This window comes from Neocloeon triangulifer, unplaced genomic scaffold, assembly GCF_031216515.1.
Source record: "Neocloeon triangulifer isolate White Clay Creek 2 clone unplaced genomic scaffold, ASM3121651v1 ptg000012l, whole genome shotgun sequence".
NCBI classification, from domain to species: Eukaryota; Metazoa; Arthropoda; class Insecta; order Ephemeroptera; family Baetidae; genus Neocloeon; species Neocloeon triangulifer.
In genome coordinates, this window is record NW_026775554.1 from 9,318,028 (window position 1) to 9,336,010 (window position 17,983).

Here is a 17,983-nt window from a genome sequence, read left to right on the forward strand (position 1 = left end):
ATGAATTAAGAAGCATGGTGATTAAACTGAAATAAAATTTGATGAACACATACATTTTTAACTGGACATAATTTTTATGCACGGGAACAAGTTTGTTTTGTTTAAAAAGTGGTGATTAAGCATGAAATAAAATAAAACTAAAATTATTCGATTCCATCATTGCAACATTATTTTATTGAACTAATGCGACTACAGTATTATTTTACACCAAGTAATAACAAATTTTTTCATGAATGGAGCACTACATAATAATCAGTTGCATTGCTAAAAAAAATACAATGAATTTAATGTTTCATTTTTTTTTTTTTATTATTTTCCTAACATTTTTATTCTCCTTTTCAAGTTTGCCTTAATTTTTCTTTTATCAAAAATTATGCTTGCGATATGAAAATCACAGCGTTGCTTTTGTTGCTTCTTAAAAAGCTAAAATTTATTTTAAACTATAGTTTTTCCTTTTGAAAAAAAAAAGATATTTTCTATAAATAATCATCAGTAATCATCATACTTACCTATTAATGCTTAGAGTAAATTGAAAGTGCGCAGCAACAAACAATTAAACATTTCGGAAAAATATTTTCATAAAATAATTGAAAAGTTGTTTATACTATATAGAAAATGGTGAGTGGGAACTTTTATGAGAAATATTGTCGTTGAACTTCGGCGAGTTAGCGCTATTTGCTAATTAAGGGATCAAACACTTATTGGTCCTAATGCACGTGGTGAGAACCTAGAATTAAAACTACAGGAAAAGCAGTACAGATTCTGGCATGTTAGGGTGATTGCCTACAAACATGGACATGTTTCATCACAAATTATAATATAACATTAGATAGTCAGCTCTTTTCACAAAAAAGTAACTAACTCTACATATGCAGTGTGACTGAAGAGCTTGTTGGAAATACCAGATACCCGCGTCTATTTTATTTATTCACATCAAAAAAATATAGTTAATTGATAACGTATGCAACACTCGACTTCCATTTACTCTAATAAATATATTTTATAAATCCACCGCTATTGACAAATATACTCTTCTATATCCCAAGCATTCAATGATTTTAAAGCTCTCAATTTAATCAGAGGACCCTAAGTCTCCAATTGAATTTTTTTTTTTATCCACAATGTGTGTGTGTGTGTGTGTTTTTTTTCCTACATCCTCCTGAAAATTTAGTTCCATTTCCATTATGTATATATAATTTTGATTTATTTTAATTTTTTAATTTTAGGTGTTATATTTATATGATACAAATGAGTATAATTGAAGGTCTATTTTTTTTTTAAATTCCATCGAAAATATTTTTTTTCAATTAAGTTGACTTTTAGGAGAATTAGAACTTGTAATTTTGAAGATATAAAAAATTAAAACTGACAAAACTCCTATTTTTATCAAAAAAGAGAGGCTCAAATTTGTCGCTTGAAATTTCTACTAGTGCGCTCTACTTGCAAAAATCAACAAATTATAATCACTGTTTTCCTGCAAAAGTGAACAATAAATGGTATAATTATAATAAAAATCCAACAATTGAATTTTATCACTCTCGCGATCAGGTACTTGTCAGTCTATCTATTTCTTATGCACGGCTGGCTCTTGGATCTTCACTTCCAGCATGGCCGCAGTCTCATAGGATTCGCTCCCTTTCAGGTCATTCCGCGAAATGGGAAGAATGTGACCATTGCCCAGGTGCCCATTGCCGGAGGCAGCAGCGTGATCCTGCGTACAGAATTTCATAAAAATTATAAAATTAAATAAGTTCCAAATCAAATGTCTGATATATATAGAAGAATCAACAGTTTTAAAATAGAAAAGGAAAAGGCATTCGTATTAATTATATGAAGTTGAAATTGGATTTTCAATTTTAATAAAAGTTTTGTTTCATGATTTTATTACAAACTAGTGAGCCTAGTGAGGATAAACCTTTTGAGGAATAATTAGTTTCACTACAAAAAAATTAAAGGATTTATGGCTTTGACAGGCAAGGACTTTTTAGCAGGAGGAGAAATTTAACAAGGATCAGCTTTTAGCAGGTAGAAAATATTTCAGTGCCATTCAGGCGTAAAGAGAAACTTATTCCCAGTTAGGGGGCAAGTTATTTTGTGTGTGAAGGTGTAAGATTAATATGGGGTTTTCAGACTGAGAAATAGATGGACTCACATCTCTGTCTGTCAGGTTGCGGACAATCGATCCGTGGGAGGGTGAGGCTTTCAGTTCTGCCTTGGACAAGTGCTCGACCACAGCGGCAGCATAGCAGTCGCCAAGCATGTTGTTAGTTGTGCGGACGCGATCGCTGCGGCATAACGAAAAAATAGATAACAAAATGCACACAAAAAGGTCCTAAGGGGAAATGCGTGTTTATTTTTCAAGGAAAAGTATTATTGGATAAATTTATTGTGAAGAAATTTACTCACACAAACCAGTCGACGGCGAAAAGCAGAGAGACGTCTTGGACGGGCGCATCGATGGCAGTCAGCACAATCAACATGAGCACCAACGCAGCGCTTGGGACGCTGGCTGACGCTATGCTAGCCGCCGTGGAAGTGAGACTAGAAGCAGAAGAGTTTTGGAAATTTGACAAAAAATAGTATTCATATTTGAAAATTAAATTTTTAACTATTTTATTTATATTTACAATTAAATATACTTTATTAAAAAAAATTAAAATATTTTCCAATCAATGAATAATTTTAATGATTTAAATTATTAATTAATTTATTAATCCATATTTCCAGAGAAAAAAGCTTTTTTGCGCATTATGAATTAAAAATAAAGCTGATTTCCAATAACTTATAAATATACTTTATTAAAAAAAAATTATGCTTTAAGAAGATTCATTATAATAATTAAATTTCATTTATCAGTACAACTTCAACCTTTTTATTTTAGTACTGAAGTTGCTCAGGAAGAATAATTGATACATTTCAATCAGTTCATATACCAAAACAAAAAATATTGCTCAAATAAAATCGCGTGTGGGATATAAAAAAAATGAGATACTCACGCAATGGTGACATATTCCCCCATGCTCAGCGGAATCTCATTGATCTGGGCTATGAAGACAGAGGCGATGCTGACGAAGAGAGCCGTGCCGTCCATATTCACAGTGGCGCCAATGGGCAACACAAACCGAGACACCCTCGAGTCCACTTTCACTTTCTGGTCCATGCATCTGAAGGTGACGGGAAGAGCCGCGGCCCTGTGCATGCATCACATTAGTCCAACCGAGTGCTCGCAGCCCCGAATTCGAAGCGGGCATTAAAAATAAATATATAATCAAGAAAGCGCCATGAGTCCGTAAAACCCATGAATGTTCCGATTCTGGTCTGTTCATTAAAAAAATCATTTTGCGCAAATGTACACAGCTGAAAAGAAGAGATTGTGTGTATGTGTGTGCTAACAACAGAGAGTTTCATTCGCACGCGTCTTTCAAAAAGAGCAGCAGCCTCTGATTGCTCTGGAGAAGCAAAGGCAGCGATTTTCCAATTGAGGAACACTGGCGAGAGAGATGAGACCGCTCACTTCCGCCGCTCCATTGTCGTGTTCTGAATGAAAGGTGACATTTTTTGCAACTCACACCATATACACGCTCAATGGAGATTTAATGAGGCAAATGATTGGGTGACACTGAGTGTGTATGTGTGTGCGATATGCGGCATCAGCTAAAACAGGGACACTTATTGTTTGGGCACCATTGTGCCTTTTATTTGTTAATAATGAATAGAAATTGCTACACAAATTTTATACATAAAAATTGCCACTGGGGCCAAATTTAATATTAAGTTCTGTGACTGGTGGAATTATAAAAAACATTATCCCTTGGGGGTGGGTGAATTTTCATGTTATTTTTTCCTGCGTTGTTATGTTTTTGTGACGAGTATTGATTATGGATGTTGGTTTTGCTGACCATTCCATCGTACTTACCCATCGAGGCGATCAACAAAACCCTTTTTCATAGGCTGACAATTGTTGGCGGCGCGCGGCGTTCTCTTTCTTGTAGAAATAGAGCTTCTCGTATACAGATCGCAATGTTTATTATATTAAGTGTCACAAAAATTTTTTCTTTTCTCAAGATTAAATGAGCGCGCAAAACGCGAGGTTTTTGCTGTAACTGAACACGAGAGAGGGCAAAAGTGACATTAAAAAAGCAGCAACTCAAAAGAGCAAAGTACAAGTAAAATAAAATGTGGGAGATCAAAATTCTAAAATTATAAACAAGAAGTGGTGCAAGTAGGCGCAACCAAGAGTTCTGCAATTTAAGTGTGCAGTTCCACGTTTTATTCTTTCTATTTTTAATTTTAGGAAAAAGAAACTGAAAACTTTTCAAAGTGCAGAAATCTCATTTTGGAGTGTGTTTTTGCTAAATCGTGAAAATGATGAAGATGGGTATTACTGCGGAAGTGAAGCGAATTTTTGATAAAGAGAAGATTATTTTGTCACTGAGACGATAACATTTGAGAGGAAACAAAAATGAGATTTGAATTTTTGAGTAATAAGGTTTCAGATTCACTTCGACAGAGAAAGAAATGAAGAATGTTTGCATGCACAAAGAGAATGAAATAATTTTTAAAATTTATAATACAGCAAAAGAGGCAAACATTTTGGATTTTATTTTTCATAAAAAATATATATCTGAAAATTAATAAGAGAAAATTTTGCCTCTTTTACAGTTGAGTGCCAAAAGTGTTTAACAATGTTTCATTTTGCAACAACTTTACTTTGGACACTCAAGACAATTTTGCATATAACTGCTGGTAACGCAGGGAGATCTACTTTATAGGTTTGATTCTTCCTCCCGGCCGCAAGGTTAAAGGATGGGGGGTTGCAGGTTAAAATGTCTCCCTGTTTTACCTAAATCAGCCCGGCAGATACGGAGTCATCAGGTCGGGTCAGCTTGATTAAATCAGTTCTCAATGAGATTTTTTTATAATTCTTTTGTTTTGTTTTAAATTTTTTTTCTTAATATGCCTTCAACAAGACATAATATTTACTAAAATTCAATAAATTTTCTTATTCTAATTTAATCCAAATTGCAAAATTAGCCTTGCTGGAGCTAATTTTCATCATCCTGATTTAGCCAGGCTGGCGACAGCAGAATTCTAAGTATCTCCCAGCACTGCATACCTCGATCAATTTTTCAGGGACAGAGGGGATTAGGCGAGAAGGGTGGCCGGTGGTAAAAGGGCCATCACTCACGTTGAAGCGGTGGCAAAAGCCGTCAGGGTGGCCTGAACGAGGCCGCAGTAGAACTTGAATGGGTTGCGCTTCACAATGGCCAGGTAGATGAGCTGCATAAACACAAGTTGGTACAGCAGCACGCCCAGAACCACCGTGAAGATGAACCAGCCCAATTGAACAGTCACCAGGCCCAGGTTTTCCACACACAGGATTTTCCCCGCAATCACGCTGCTCACGCCGATCGGAGTCAACCTTTGCAAATTTGAAGTTCAAATTAGAATTCAAACTCGATTTTCGTAACGCATAAAATACAACATCTATTTTAAACATAATTATGCATTATATCATTTTGACTGAACAGCAATAAGAAGAAATTTTTTATTTGAAATGGCGATAGTGCCAATAGTCCATCAATTAATCATATTGTGTAATACCTAAAGTCAGGTTAGACGGTCCATTTCAAAAAAACAAGTTTCACTGACTTGAGCTCACGGCCCTTGTTGCAATCATATCGGCTAAAGCAAATAGCTTTGAAAAAATATGCAACCCGCGCAACATTTATGAAAGGAATTAAATAATTATTTGTTTTAAAGTGTATTCAGCGACAAATAAATATAAAAAAACACTAAAGATCAATGAGTGAAATAAAAATTATCAAGTTATAAAAGAGCTATTACAAAATCACAATAAAACCCGTTATTAGAAGTGGATGGTTATGGCAAAAAGTATAAAAAAGTATTTTGTTTGTTTTTCGTCAAAACTGATGGCCTAGTTTTATGTTAAATTATAATTTCACAATCTTACAATTTGACATACCACATAACTCCTGTGACCATTTTCATGATGACCTCGTCAACGGCTGAGAAGAACTCTACGACCACTCTGGCTTTTCGCCCCAGGGTACCAAGAACGGTTCCGAAAACGAGGCAGAAGAAAATTATTCCGAGGGTGTTGGTTCCTTCTCTGAAATAAAAAAACAAGGCATTTCAAATTTAATCAGAAATAATAATATATTAGTAAATAATCCGTGAAACACGTGCATTGCAACGCGACTTCATGGGTGATTCTGTAATAAGATAATTGATGCTTACTGTGGGGCAAATATAAGGCTTCATTATATGCAGTAAGCAATTTTAAACGATTTGACCTCAGCAATACATGATTTTCCTGCGCTTTTCTTTTTTTGTTATTTTTCCTTTTTTATAACAATTAAGTTTCTAAGCTCTCATAGTTTGAAGTAAAATCAAAAGTAAAAATTTCTCCTACCTGTATTGGACGTCCCGCACCATATTGATGCTGGCTTTCAAAACATCGATATCGGCTGACGCAATCAAAGTGTCATTCTCAGTGCCGTTGCGGACATAAACTTTGCGTGGGATGTAGACGGTGTGCGCCTGAAATAATCCAACAAAGAAAAGCTTACAATTGATGGCCTCGCTTTTTATTTCAACTTAAGCTTAAAAATTCCAAATGAGAATTTTAATGAAAGCGGCAAAACGTCTTTTGTTGAAATCATACAACTTCTCCCAGTGATAGAAGATGAAAATCCCCGAGGCTATATAACAAGAAAAGTTGGGATCTGGAGTGCCACTGGAATTGTTGAGCCAACTCTCAAAAAAAGTATGAGACGCGGAGAGGGTTGAGGAGCTCCGTGAATTGCAGTTCTCTTTCACAAAGGCTTATTGTGAGTCCCAGAATGTTGTGGATATTTAATATTATCAAATTATGAAAGCAGCCAACTGAGATCATTGGAGAGTTGTCCCGCAAAAATACGATTTTTTACGCCTTTCTACGTGTATCTAGCAAACGCCCTTGGCAAACGATTTTCCCTATGTCCATTTCGGAGCTGCGTGCCAAAAATTTGACGCAGCAACTTTTTGCACGCATCGCCTAGGTTATTAATCTCGCGCCCACACAAAAGGAGAGTGTGAAAAATAAATTAAGAACAAGCCCTTACGTTTGCCAAGAGGGGCCAATTTTGAAAAATGGCCAAATTTCTGTGACGTCAAAGTTAAAGAGCGACGGGTTGGATTATTTTGCTTACCTGTTGAAATGCGGCTTGAAACAGGTTGTCAGGGAAAATGTTTCTGAAAACAGACAAAACGAGTTAAAAAAAACTGTTAATTTAGGATTAAGCAGAATTAAAAACTTAAGAACCAATTTAGTAAATAAATAATCTTCCTTGATTAAATAATTTGAATTTATTTATTTTTTATTTACAATTGTATATTTAAATAAAAAATAATTTTAGATAAAATACCTTCCAAGATCGAGGAATCCATCTAGGATGTTCACTTCTCGTTGTTCGGTGCCTGCTCCCAGTAACTTCTTGGTTTCAGGGTCGCCGGGGTGCATGATGACGGCGAGGGCGACGCCGAGGGCGGCATTGAAAAGCGACGTAAGCAAAAAGTATACCATTGTGCGAATGGCGAGGCGACCGTTCATTTTGGCGTTCAGACTCGCCGCTCCTTTTATTGTAGAAGAAAAAATACATACATTTTTTAATAAGAAAAATACTTTAACGTGGTGATGTATTGGGTTTCACAATCAGAGGTAAGATTTTGAGCAATTTGGCAGTCACAGAAGTTAATTTTAAATTAGCTGGCACATTTGGCAGGACAAAAGGGAGACCGCAATTTTATAGCCCTCGGCTTTTTCTTTTTTGATTCTCGTGTGATTGCCCAAATTTAATGGTTTTTGAGGCTCGAAATAAACCGCTCGAAGTTCGTTCAACTTGATGGGTGTGTGAGAGGGAGCGGCGTGGAATATGATGATGAATTTATTTTTGGCCGCGCGCAGACTGAGAGGCGAAATTCATTTTGAAATAAACATGCGACTCCAGACGAGCGCGACAAAAAGAAAACGGCGGTCTATTTTCGGTGGCAAAAATCTCTCACCTGCGATCAAGCTGGCTATAACTAGGGGCAGGATCATCAGTTTCAGCAGTCTCATGAAGAGTTCTCCAGGGTAGGACACCAGCAGGATGGTGTCAGGAGTTAAATGCAACGGCCGGAGTCCAACTCCTAAAATCAAACAAATACAAATTCGTCATGATCAAAATGTTCAAAATGAAACAAAATCGTTATTTTTTTTATCACTATAGAAGAATATATGCAGAAGTGAAAAAATTTGCAAAAAAATCTGCTTTGCTTTTTGATAACGCTTCAAACTTTTAAAGTAAAAGTAGATAATATTATGCTTCAAAAAATGAAATTGCTAAGAATTAATCAATCAAAAGGTCAGATCACAAAGAATTGATTTTTATAAAGGTAAAATCTTTTAATTTAGCATCGTAACTAATAATATATTATCGAGGTCACTGTTTTGAAAATTTTAAGAAGGCTGCCAACATTTATTTGCAAATTTTAGCGAGTATGCTGTCGGCGGTTTATGAATAGCTCGAGATCAATCAATATAAATTTAGGCGATGCGAAGTTTGCCGCTTAATTGACAAATGTGTGTTGTCAAAATTAAACTCCACTCATTGGATACGAGTTGTGTCAAACAGAGGAATTTGGCCGCCGTCCCAAATCAAATAACTTGGCGGAAATAATTTGCAACCTTACTCTCACGTGTCTGTCTGGTAAACATACATGAAACCCTTGCGTTTTCCTCTCCGATTGCTAAAGTCAAGCACGTGTGCCTTTAACCGCGAGACAGTGGAAAATTCCACCAACATATTCATGGTAATGCGATTCAGATCGATTTTCCATCAAAGGGAAAAGAAATTGAGTTCTTTATTGAAATCAACATTGCTTTTGCAATATGGTCTGTAACAAAGAAGCGCCAACAAACGCCTTCTATTTTTGCGCAACATTTTGATATTATATAATAGACTAAATGGACGTATTGAACTGACTGACAAAGGTTTTTAACTATAGTGCGAGGTACTACAAGGAAGAATTTTAACTACCCGACGGTGTGTTTGCTCGTGCACCCGCTCTCGTGGGCTTAATTTATTGCTTTTCAATATATGCACACCACATGGGAAGACTTTTTTAGCGTACGAACATTGATTGCATGTAAGTTATAGTTGAGCAGTAATTTAGTTTGTATTATCTTGAGGGAGCCGGTCAGAAATATAACCTTATATTAATAATAATTCAATTATAGGGGTTTTAGTTTCAGAAACTGAATTATTTACATGGAATTTAAGTTTTTAGTGTTCAAATTAATTAACCCATCAATTTCATGAATTGGCTTTTTATAACTTTTTATTAAATAATTATGCAGTTTTCATTCATCGATCGTTTGTTTGTTAAGAGAAAGTCGTGCACAGCTCAAGAGGCACAAGATACTACAAGTTGATATTCTCATTTTGTTTATATCTCGCTTGTCCTCTTCTCTTTCAATGGTCGTTTGCTATAGCTCTATCATGCACTCCAAAGGCTGCTGGGAGATGCCATAAGTGCGCACAATTCCTGAATGGTGACGATAATTGTTTGCGAGGAGCGAACTGCGACGTAATTCAGTGAGAGAACATTTTAGTGCTCGCTTGGCGCTACAACGGCTCACGTTTGCACGCAAAGTGTGTTTACAAGCATATATAAGCGTGCAGCATTTCCATCAACTTTCCATTCATTCAGACATTCAACATTTACCTCCACCATGTTACAGACAGATTTTTCAATTAGAGTATGAATACTATGAATAATTACATGTGACAGTTATTGCAATATATTCATTCGTTTAATGACGGAATCACATGATTTAAGCTCATTATGTAAATCAAAACGGTGGTACCTTTTTATGTTTTTATGAGGAGGTTACATTTAATTGATGTAAAACATAAATTAAAAACAAACGCCTAAATTGTTTGCATTAATATTTGGTTCACAAATTGAAATTTGCAAAATATAATTATTTATTTAGGTATTTGTTTTTATAACTAGCAGATTAACCTCAAGAGTTATAGGAAATGATAAGTTGATCACATATTTAAAAAAAAATCAGAATCTGTTTTTTCCAAATTAGTTGAGAGCAATAATTTGATCACTTTTTATACATTATTTAAACAAAACGGCCGCTTTATGAATGAATGAAACAGCGCTGGCTTCTGATTCAAAAGCCTGAGGCCTCTTATTTATTAGTCAGCGGCCAAAAAGCCGCGCTAATCCGCCTATACTCAAAACGCTGACGCGCGCAGTCGGACCCGCACAACGGCAGCGAAACGCTTCCCTAGAGCAAATTAATTAATGAGGCACGTGTGCAAATTTCGACTTGGGTTCGAGCAAATAATTGCGCGCCGTTGAGAGGAAAAGACGCTCACAGAGTTGAAGAAAGAGCCCATTAGTAAAAAATAAAAACACAATTGCAAGTAAAGTATCTCTTTTAAAATCACGCCAGCAGTTCGTCTATTTAACATTCTTGGCCGCACCAAAGCAAATTTGTTTGCTTCTAAATTGCTCTGCCAATATATAGAGTCGAGAGACGTAAAAGCGGTGGTTTAAAAAGGCTTTATGTCCTTTCCATCTCCTGCTGCCTGAAATGAGGCGCTTTTCCTTCCATGAGGTCATGCATGTGACCAAAGAAAAGGAAAGATCTCGAGCGCGGTGAACAACTGGCGGAGAATGCAGTTTTCCCCATTGGAGAGCGGCCAAAAGGGTGCAGCTCCTTTGGTGATAATTAAAAATGGCTGATTTCTGCCGATTGCTAATAGATTTTAAGTTCAACTCATTCTGACGAAGAGTGCTCGATTTGAAAAGTAGGCCTCTTGCATGCTAATATGTTTTGCGTGTTTTTCATTAAGGAGAAGGTCACTCTGTAAGCCCAACAAAGGAAACCTTATAGGGGTTGCTTTGAAAAATCCTTTCATTGTTTGCACCGAAGACAAGAGAAGAGCTGATGGCGGAGAGGTGTGCGAAAAGTGGGCTACGTACATGCCTATTACATAATATACATCCCGGAGAGTGCAAGCATCTGCATCAGCAGCGCTTTAATCAACAAATAACCTGCAGCGTGTGCGGCTGCTGGAGTATTGTGCGTTTTCCCCTAATTGTTTATACGCAACCTTACTTTTCAATTTTATATTTTATTTAAATCATTGTGTCCCCACCGTTCATATTTCTCTCTTTACAAGTGTTTTTTTTTTTTTTTTTTTTTTTAATCTCAAATGAGATGAAAAATAATAAATCTGTAATTTAAAGAAATTGAAGTTTCTGTTTGTGCTGGAACTTTTCCGAAATTTTCTAAAATTTTCTCGTTCCATGGAAAATATGAAAATAATTAAATTATCGATTTTTTAGATTTTCCAAGCTACTTCAGCAGAACATGTGAGACCCCTAGAATTCTTAGCTGTCTCACATGACATACTTTTATTAGAGATATAAAAAAGATTAAAATAATTATGCGATATGTAGCAATGCAAAATTTTTGCATTAAATTTCAAACACAAAAATAATTGCATAATAATTCAACCTTGTGTAATAATAAGAAAGTAAAATTTTACTCACCGAGTACAACTCCGAAGAAGACTCCTGAGACGGTGACCAGGAGCAGCAGGTTCTTCCTGAGCCAGCGCTTGATCTGTCTGAGTTTGCTGCAGCTGGCCGCCGCCGCCGAAGGATCGCCCATTTTGGAGAACAGAAATTCTGAAAAGGGATTCGAGTGCTCCATTTCAGATTTTAAGTTTCAGATCAAATCGCCAGTGACGTGGTTTTTTTAATCGCGTTGTGGGAAATCGAGCCGTGTTTGCTTTCGTCGCTGCCTACTTTTCGTCGCTTTCTTTAGGTCCCAAACTTGTGGGACTCGAAAGTGGGTGCGCACGAGAAAGAACTGTGATCTTGACGAGGGAGCGCGAGTGACTTGCTGCCGGCAAAAATGACTAGGTGTGCAGAAATATACTAAGGCAAGAAGGGTTGTGCTGGATGTTGCCTGTGGATTCACGCCGGCGCATCACTGTGCACCATCGATTTGCGCCCCGCCGTGCACACCGTGAATATATTTATCAGACAACAAGTCACCCTTCCAGCCCCTTCAGTAAACCCACAGTGCTCTTAGAATGCAACTTGCACTTTTTCTGAATTGTGGAAAAAATTTGAACTTTGATTTTACAATAGTATATATTTATAATAAAATTTTAGATTAAAAAAAAGTTTTGACGCATTTAATCTTTTCCGATCTTTTCATCAGAAAAATTTTGTTGGTCAGATATTTCTGCACGAAAATTAATTAAAAATAATTTCTTTTTATAAATTGTTTATATTTTAAATAAATCAAGAATCTTCTTTAAATTTAACATCATATTTTAAAATTAGAGCAGTTTTATAAAATAATATTTAATTACTTTGATTTATTTGAGAGGAGGTTAGCTTACACCGTGATTTGTATTGAAAAATGATCAATTTCCAATGCAAGCAGCGTTCCATCAATTTTAATAGTCTTTTATTGGGGCGGTGAGCGATAGTGATCAAGACGCACATAACGTCTTTCGCAAATTATGGCAGGCACCACTTAAATCTTCAAAAACATCATGGAACGAGATAAGAGTTGGTTTTAAGTACATGCTCTTTTATGTAAATACAAAGAAAATTTGTAAACAGATTATAAGTGATTTTCAGGTAAGCAAAATTTTCATATAATAACTTTGAGGCCTATATACTCAGCACGATCTTGAAAGATTAAAAAGCGGGATTCCCACAATGAAATGAAAGTATGATAAGCTATAATTCATGGTACATTTCAAAGTCTGCCTGACTAATTTGTAAAAGAGGAAATGAAAACGCAGGGCAAAGTGCACGAAATCAAATCCACACAATTTTTGCACCTGCCTAAGTGGATTAATTTAATCAAATATTGATCAACAAGTACAAGTATGTGTTTTTACGCGTGCTCCAATTCGTTATCATCCTCGACAAACCCACTCAAGTTTTGATTAATTACAAAATAAACAAATAATTGCAAAATTGTAACATTATATTATAATATATCGCAAGTAATATATTATTTAATGGTATATAACTCAACTAATTGTAAGTTTATAATTGTTAATATAGGTTTAAGGAAAACGTAAAAAATAGGTGAGATTTCGATGTTATTTTAATTTTACAGCTCAACAATGAACAATATGTAAAAGATTTTTCATACATTTTTCCGCCGTTTGTATTGTGAATCAGGAAAAATGTTCATATTACAATGTACTGCTTTACTTCCTTAAGGTTGTATTGGTTTCTATGATCTGAATTTAACTTATACATATTAAAAAAAAATTAAATAGCCCCTTAAACATGTTTATACCACAATCGGATACCCAATACCCATATTATTTGTTTATTGTTGTTTATATTTAATATTTGTTTGATTCTCGTGGAAGTTGCTTTTGGCACATTTGCAGTATACTTAATAATATTTTATCTGAGGAACACAAAAAAGAAAATTATCACCGCACTGATGGAGACTTCACAGTGACATTGGGTACAAATAGTTTGAGAAGCCGTGAAAATGCCAGAGGTTGACCGCGGAGAAAATAGATCACGTCAGCGCGCTTGAATTTCAAGGAACGACCCGAAGTGCGATTTATTAATGAGGCGGATGATTGCAAGTGCGAGCGATTAAAAGGCGTCCGGTGCGCCTAGGAATGTGACACACGGGGCCAACCCAGTTTCGCCAATCCATCAAGGCGCCGCTGAAAAGCTAATTTGGGTATGAGTGTCACATATAAATTATTGTCGTCATTGCACTTGGCGACACAGTCAAACACACAAACACACCTAACGACCGATTTGAACTCTAAATTCTCAATCGTTGCCTCACAAGTCACTCTCGAATAGCAATTAATTAAAAGCAAACAGACTTACAATGGATACAATTAAATTGTTAAAAAATTAAAAGCAAAGAACAAAAAGCTGCTTTAGTATAAATTCAAACATTTCATCACTTATAAATTTTTTGACTAAATGATTTAAAAAACAAAATATTTATATTCTAGACTCTAGAGTTTATTATCAGATCCAATTTTTGCCCATTTTTTAAGTACCGCACCTGAGCCGGTTGTTTCTTCTATTATCACGAATGTTTTTATTTGTGTCTATTCGAATTTGAACTACTACAACTTTTGTTTGTGAAGATGATAGTTGGTCTAGACTGAAAATATTAAGCAAAAAAATCGCAACTTATGCAAAGAAATACCCAGTGCTTGTCGTACAAACAAAGACACGCGAGTCACTTCACGCGTAAATAAATTATCCAACTTCCCAGCTGGGCCGCCGCTAGGAATTCAGATGCGGCCCGCGAGTGACGCTTTAAGTGATGTTAAAATTAAATCGCGCTCCTCTGGCGGAAGAATTATATCGGTCGGGGGCACGTGGTGGCCTAGGGGGCCACGCCAAGTTACTCATTGGATAAAAAAAAATAAACGGCAACAGCCCATTAACATCTGCTGAACCGAATGATATTATTTTTGGAACGTCTTTGTTTTATCTTTTTGAAACAAAAACACGTTATCTTTGCATTCTTAAATAATAGAAAAAAGAACAAAAACCCGGTCTGATTAATAATTTTCGGCGTCATGCTTGTCTTTTTTATTTAAATCGCTTTTATACGCATGTAAATAATGATGCGCGCTCTTCAAAATTTAACGAGTTTAAAAAAATAAAAAAATTTTGCTAATAAAAATATACAGTTTCCCAAATCAATACAAGTCAAACACAAATAAATTTTAAAGCAATAATTTAAAATATCATTTTGCAGAAATTTATTCTAGAATTAAGTATTAGTTTCAAGAACTTTAAAAATTTCTATTAGCCTTACTTTAATGTTAAAGTTACAATTAAAAATTAAAAATTGGGAAAGGGCTAATTATTTGGCTTAGTAAGTATTTAAATTTACGAGTGATTCATGTAATGGATTATTTGGATTATTTTATGAGTATATACATATCCACGAGAATTAACATTTAGATCGCTTCCTGCTTTGTTTAATTTATTTCCTTCAAAGCGTGATTTAAAATTTTAATGATAATGAAAACATCGCTAATCATAGGCTATTTGTATTAAATTTGCCTATTTATTTAAACTTTGCTATTCTTCCTATATTTGGGAATTATATCAAAGTTGCTTTTTTATTATGTCACAAAAAATTTAATCCACTTGAACACATTTAACAAAAAGAAGAACGATCCAGTATTAGGCAATAACTGAGAGTAAAAGTGTAACTCTTTGAAAGCGCGACTGGCACACTTTGCTATTTTACTCTTTGTGTGAGAACAAAATATTATCCAACAGACTTGCGCCCCAAGGACAACTTACTCGCGTAATTTGTCACGTTAAATCAGAGACTATATTACATTTTTTTTATCTACTCATTCTTCATTCTTATTGGTAAAGGTCGCGATTTTAATTTTAAGTGCAGCTGAGGAAAGCAAAATTTTTCACAAATAAAAATTTGTCACGATTTCATCATTTTTCCAACCACGTGGCTTTTTGACGTAAAATATCAAGCTAAGTTTCGGACATAAAAGTAACTTTAATTTCAATTTTCGCATAATTATGACTTACCCGGAGGGCGAGCCGTAGTATATAAGGGAAGTCGTGGTGGATGAGAGCGCGGCTGCGTCCCGATTCAAGCACAAATATCAACCGACTGGCCGCCGCGACTATTGACGAGACTTGGTCCGTCGACTTCTTTCTTCTCGCGCGGCTGCTGACGCGCTAATTTAGGAGTATGCGACGCTCGCGGTGGCCCCACACTTTATATATACTTGGCGCACAATCTGTCTCTTTAATGAAGACGCAGCAGCGATCGGTCAGCCGCACCGATAACAATAATGCATCTTGGGGTTTCCGTCCCACATCAGTGATAAGGAGTAGAAAAGAGCGCCGAAAAATTGCGCTCAGAAAGTGAGCATAATTTGCTTTGTAATCTGTTGCATCACGCGCGGCTGGGCGTGCGGGATAATCGTGTGTGTATAGTGTCAATTTTTATGGCGTGATATGATAGTGCAGTGCGTTTGCATAGAGGAATAAGCGCCTTGTTTGGGGGGTCTGATAACACGCGCGACCCAGCTAAAAAAAGCAAATACAGAGCTAGACCACACCTTTCGTCTAGTCCGCTACTTGTTTTGATATTTATTTAACGCAGCACTTGAATTTTATTTAGTCTGCAATATGGATTTAACATATTTCACTTACGTTAGGTGTCACAATTAAATCACACAAAAAATTAAATTATCTTTGTTTCTGGTTATTTTCTAATGACCCAGGAAGGCCAGGAAACACTTACACGGCATCAGCAAAACTTAATATGATTTTCTGAGTAAATATTCCTTTAAAATTTTAAATGTCCCATTATAAATAATAAATGATTAACCTTATTTTCCCTCATTAATAAGAATGTGTGAGAGTTTTTCTCTCTCAAAATTAGATTGGTTTCTGTTCCGCAGCCATATTTTCCTTATACATCAAGAAATCACAACAAAAGGATGCTACTTGAACAAAAAGAAATAGTATTCTTTACGTCTAACAATAAGTATTTTGATTTGATTTGGTTCAACATTTATCATGATTCGCCCCCCTCAAGGGCCCTGAGTCTGAGCACCACTGCGTTATCAACAAAATATCATTTATAAAATTTCCTTTGAAATGAAATTTATTTAGGGCCTGGTGATTTAGAGAGTTGACTAGAAACTCGAATCATAGAAAATAATGTATATGATTTTATTATTTATTCCTATATCCTGTTGTAACACTTACCAAAGTCAATGTTATTTTTACAAAAATTTATTTGCATCATGGAAGTGAAGAAAATGGCATTAGAGCTCGTGGGAAAAAAAATATTTCTAAAACAATTTTTTGACGAAGGAAAAGGCCGCTTTCTTCACTCCAGTAAAATTTTGTATATGATGAGAAATTTAAAAAGCTAATTATTTCTCCTCAAATTGACTAATAAATTTCATAAGTTTCCTTCAAAGCCTGTTGACTTTTGCGAGATTACGCCTAATTTTGTGTGAGTATGCAATCTGCTCACCAGCTCTGCACTGCAGGTTGTATAATAAAACATTTTTCAAATTCAATTTATTGCTTCTAAAAATTGTTTGTTTGTTTATTCATTGTTATTTGATTATTTAAAGGACTTCTTATTGACATAGTCAAATCAAGTCCTTATAACAATATAAACAGATTTTTGCGATTGTTGAAAGAAAATTGGAAATTTTGATCACCATTGTTGTAAAGACTTGATTTGACTATGTCAATAAGGAGTCCTTAAAATAATATTGATGTAAAAAACAATGTATTCTTTTCCATCAATTATTGAAATAAAGTAGAGCTAAAGATGACAAAATTTTACCAAATAAGAAATAAGTAGACCATTTTTCAGACATTTTCAAATTTTTGTTTTGGTAAGCCGTTCATATTCTAAAAATATACTGAGTCAGTTTTCAAATTTTGGCATTACTTCAGCATTTTTTTTTATTCCAGCTCAAAATCAAATTTGAAAACATTTCAGATAAGATCAAATCAGAGTTTGAGATTTATAGCCTATCCTATAACCTCATTGATTATGGATTTTTTTTTTAATAAATTGATTGCAAACAGTAAAGGGGCAAAATACGTACGTTGAACGATAGCCTTCCATATTTTTTTTTTTTAAATTTTAATTTTTTGCCCAAAAGAAAAATTGCCTTGGTGAATTTAGCGAACATACCGAACCGAGCCCTGATTCCGTCCAAAGAAGTCCTCGGTCCTCATCTAGGTGGTCATAAAATGATCACTTTCATTTTGGATAATTTCGGAAAACTATCATATTAAAAAATAATAGAAGTTCTAAATACTATTATCACTAAATCACTATAATGTACTAATTGCATTCTGTATTCTG

The 17,983-nt window shown here is 35.2% G+C and overlaps 1 protein-coding gene across 2 annotated transcripts; it reads right to left on the reverse strand.

The window, feature by feature from the left end:
- Positions 1 to 453: 453 nt before the first annotated feature.
- Positions 454 to 15,823, reverse strand: LOC132196490 (excitatory amino acid transporter). 2 transcript variants are annotated; one of them, XM_059619190.1, is made up of 12 exons: positions 15,664 to 15,823; positions 11,623 to 11,760; positions 8,068 to 8,193; positions 7,431 to 7,638; positions 7,215 to 7,257; positions 6,437 to 6,564; positions 5,987 to 6,133; positions 5,189 to 5,422; positions 2,997 to 3,191; positions 2,407 to 2,541; positions 2,153 to 2,285; positions 454 to 1,711 (listed from the first exon to the last, which is right to left on the reverse strand). In XM_059619190.1, the coding sequence occupies exons 2-12, from the start codon at positions 11,741 to 11,743 to the stop codon at positions 1,565 to 1,567; spliced, it is 1,617 nt and encodes a 538-aa protein (XP_059475173.1). In that variant the 5' UTR covers positions 11,744 to 11,760; positions 15,664 to 15,823; the 3' UTR covers positions 454 to 1,564. The 2 variants fall into 2 exon arrangements, with proteins under 2 accessions (XP_059475173.1, XP_059475172.1); XM_059619189.1 differs by lacking the exon at positions 15,664 to 15,823 and having other exon boundaries at positions 11,623 to 12,002.
- Positions 15,824 to 17,983: the final 2,160 nt, after the last annotated feature.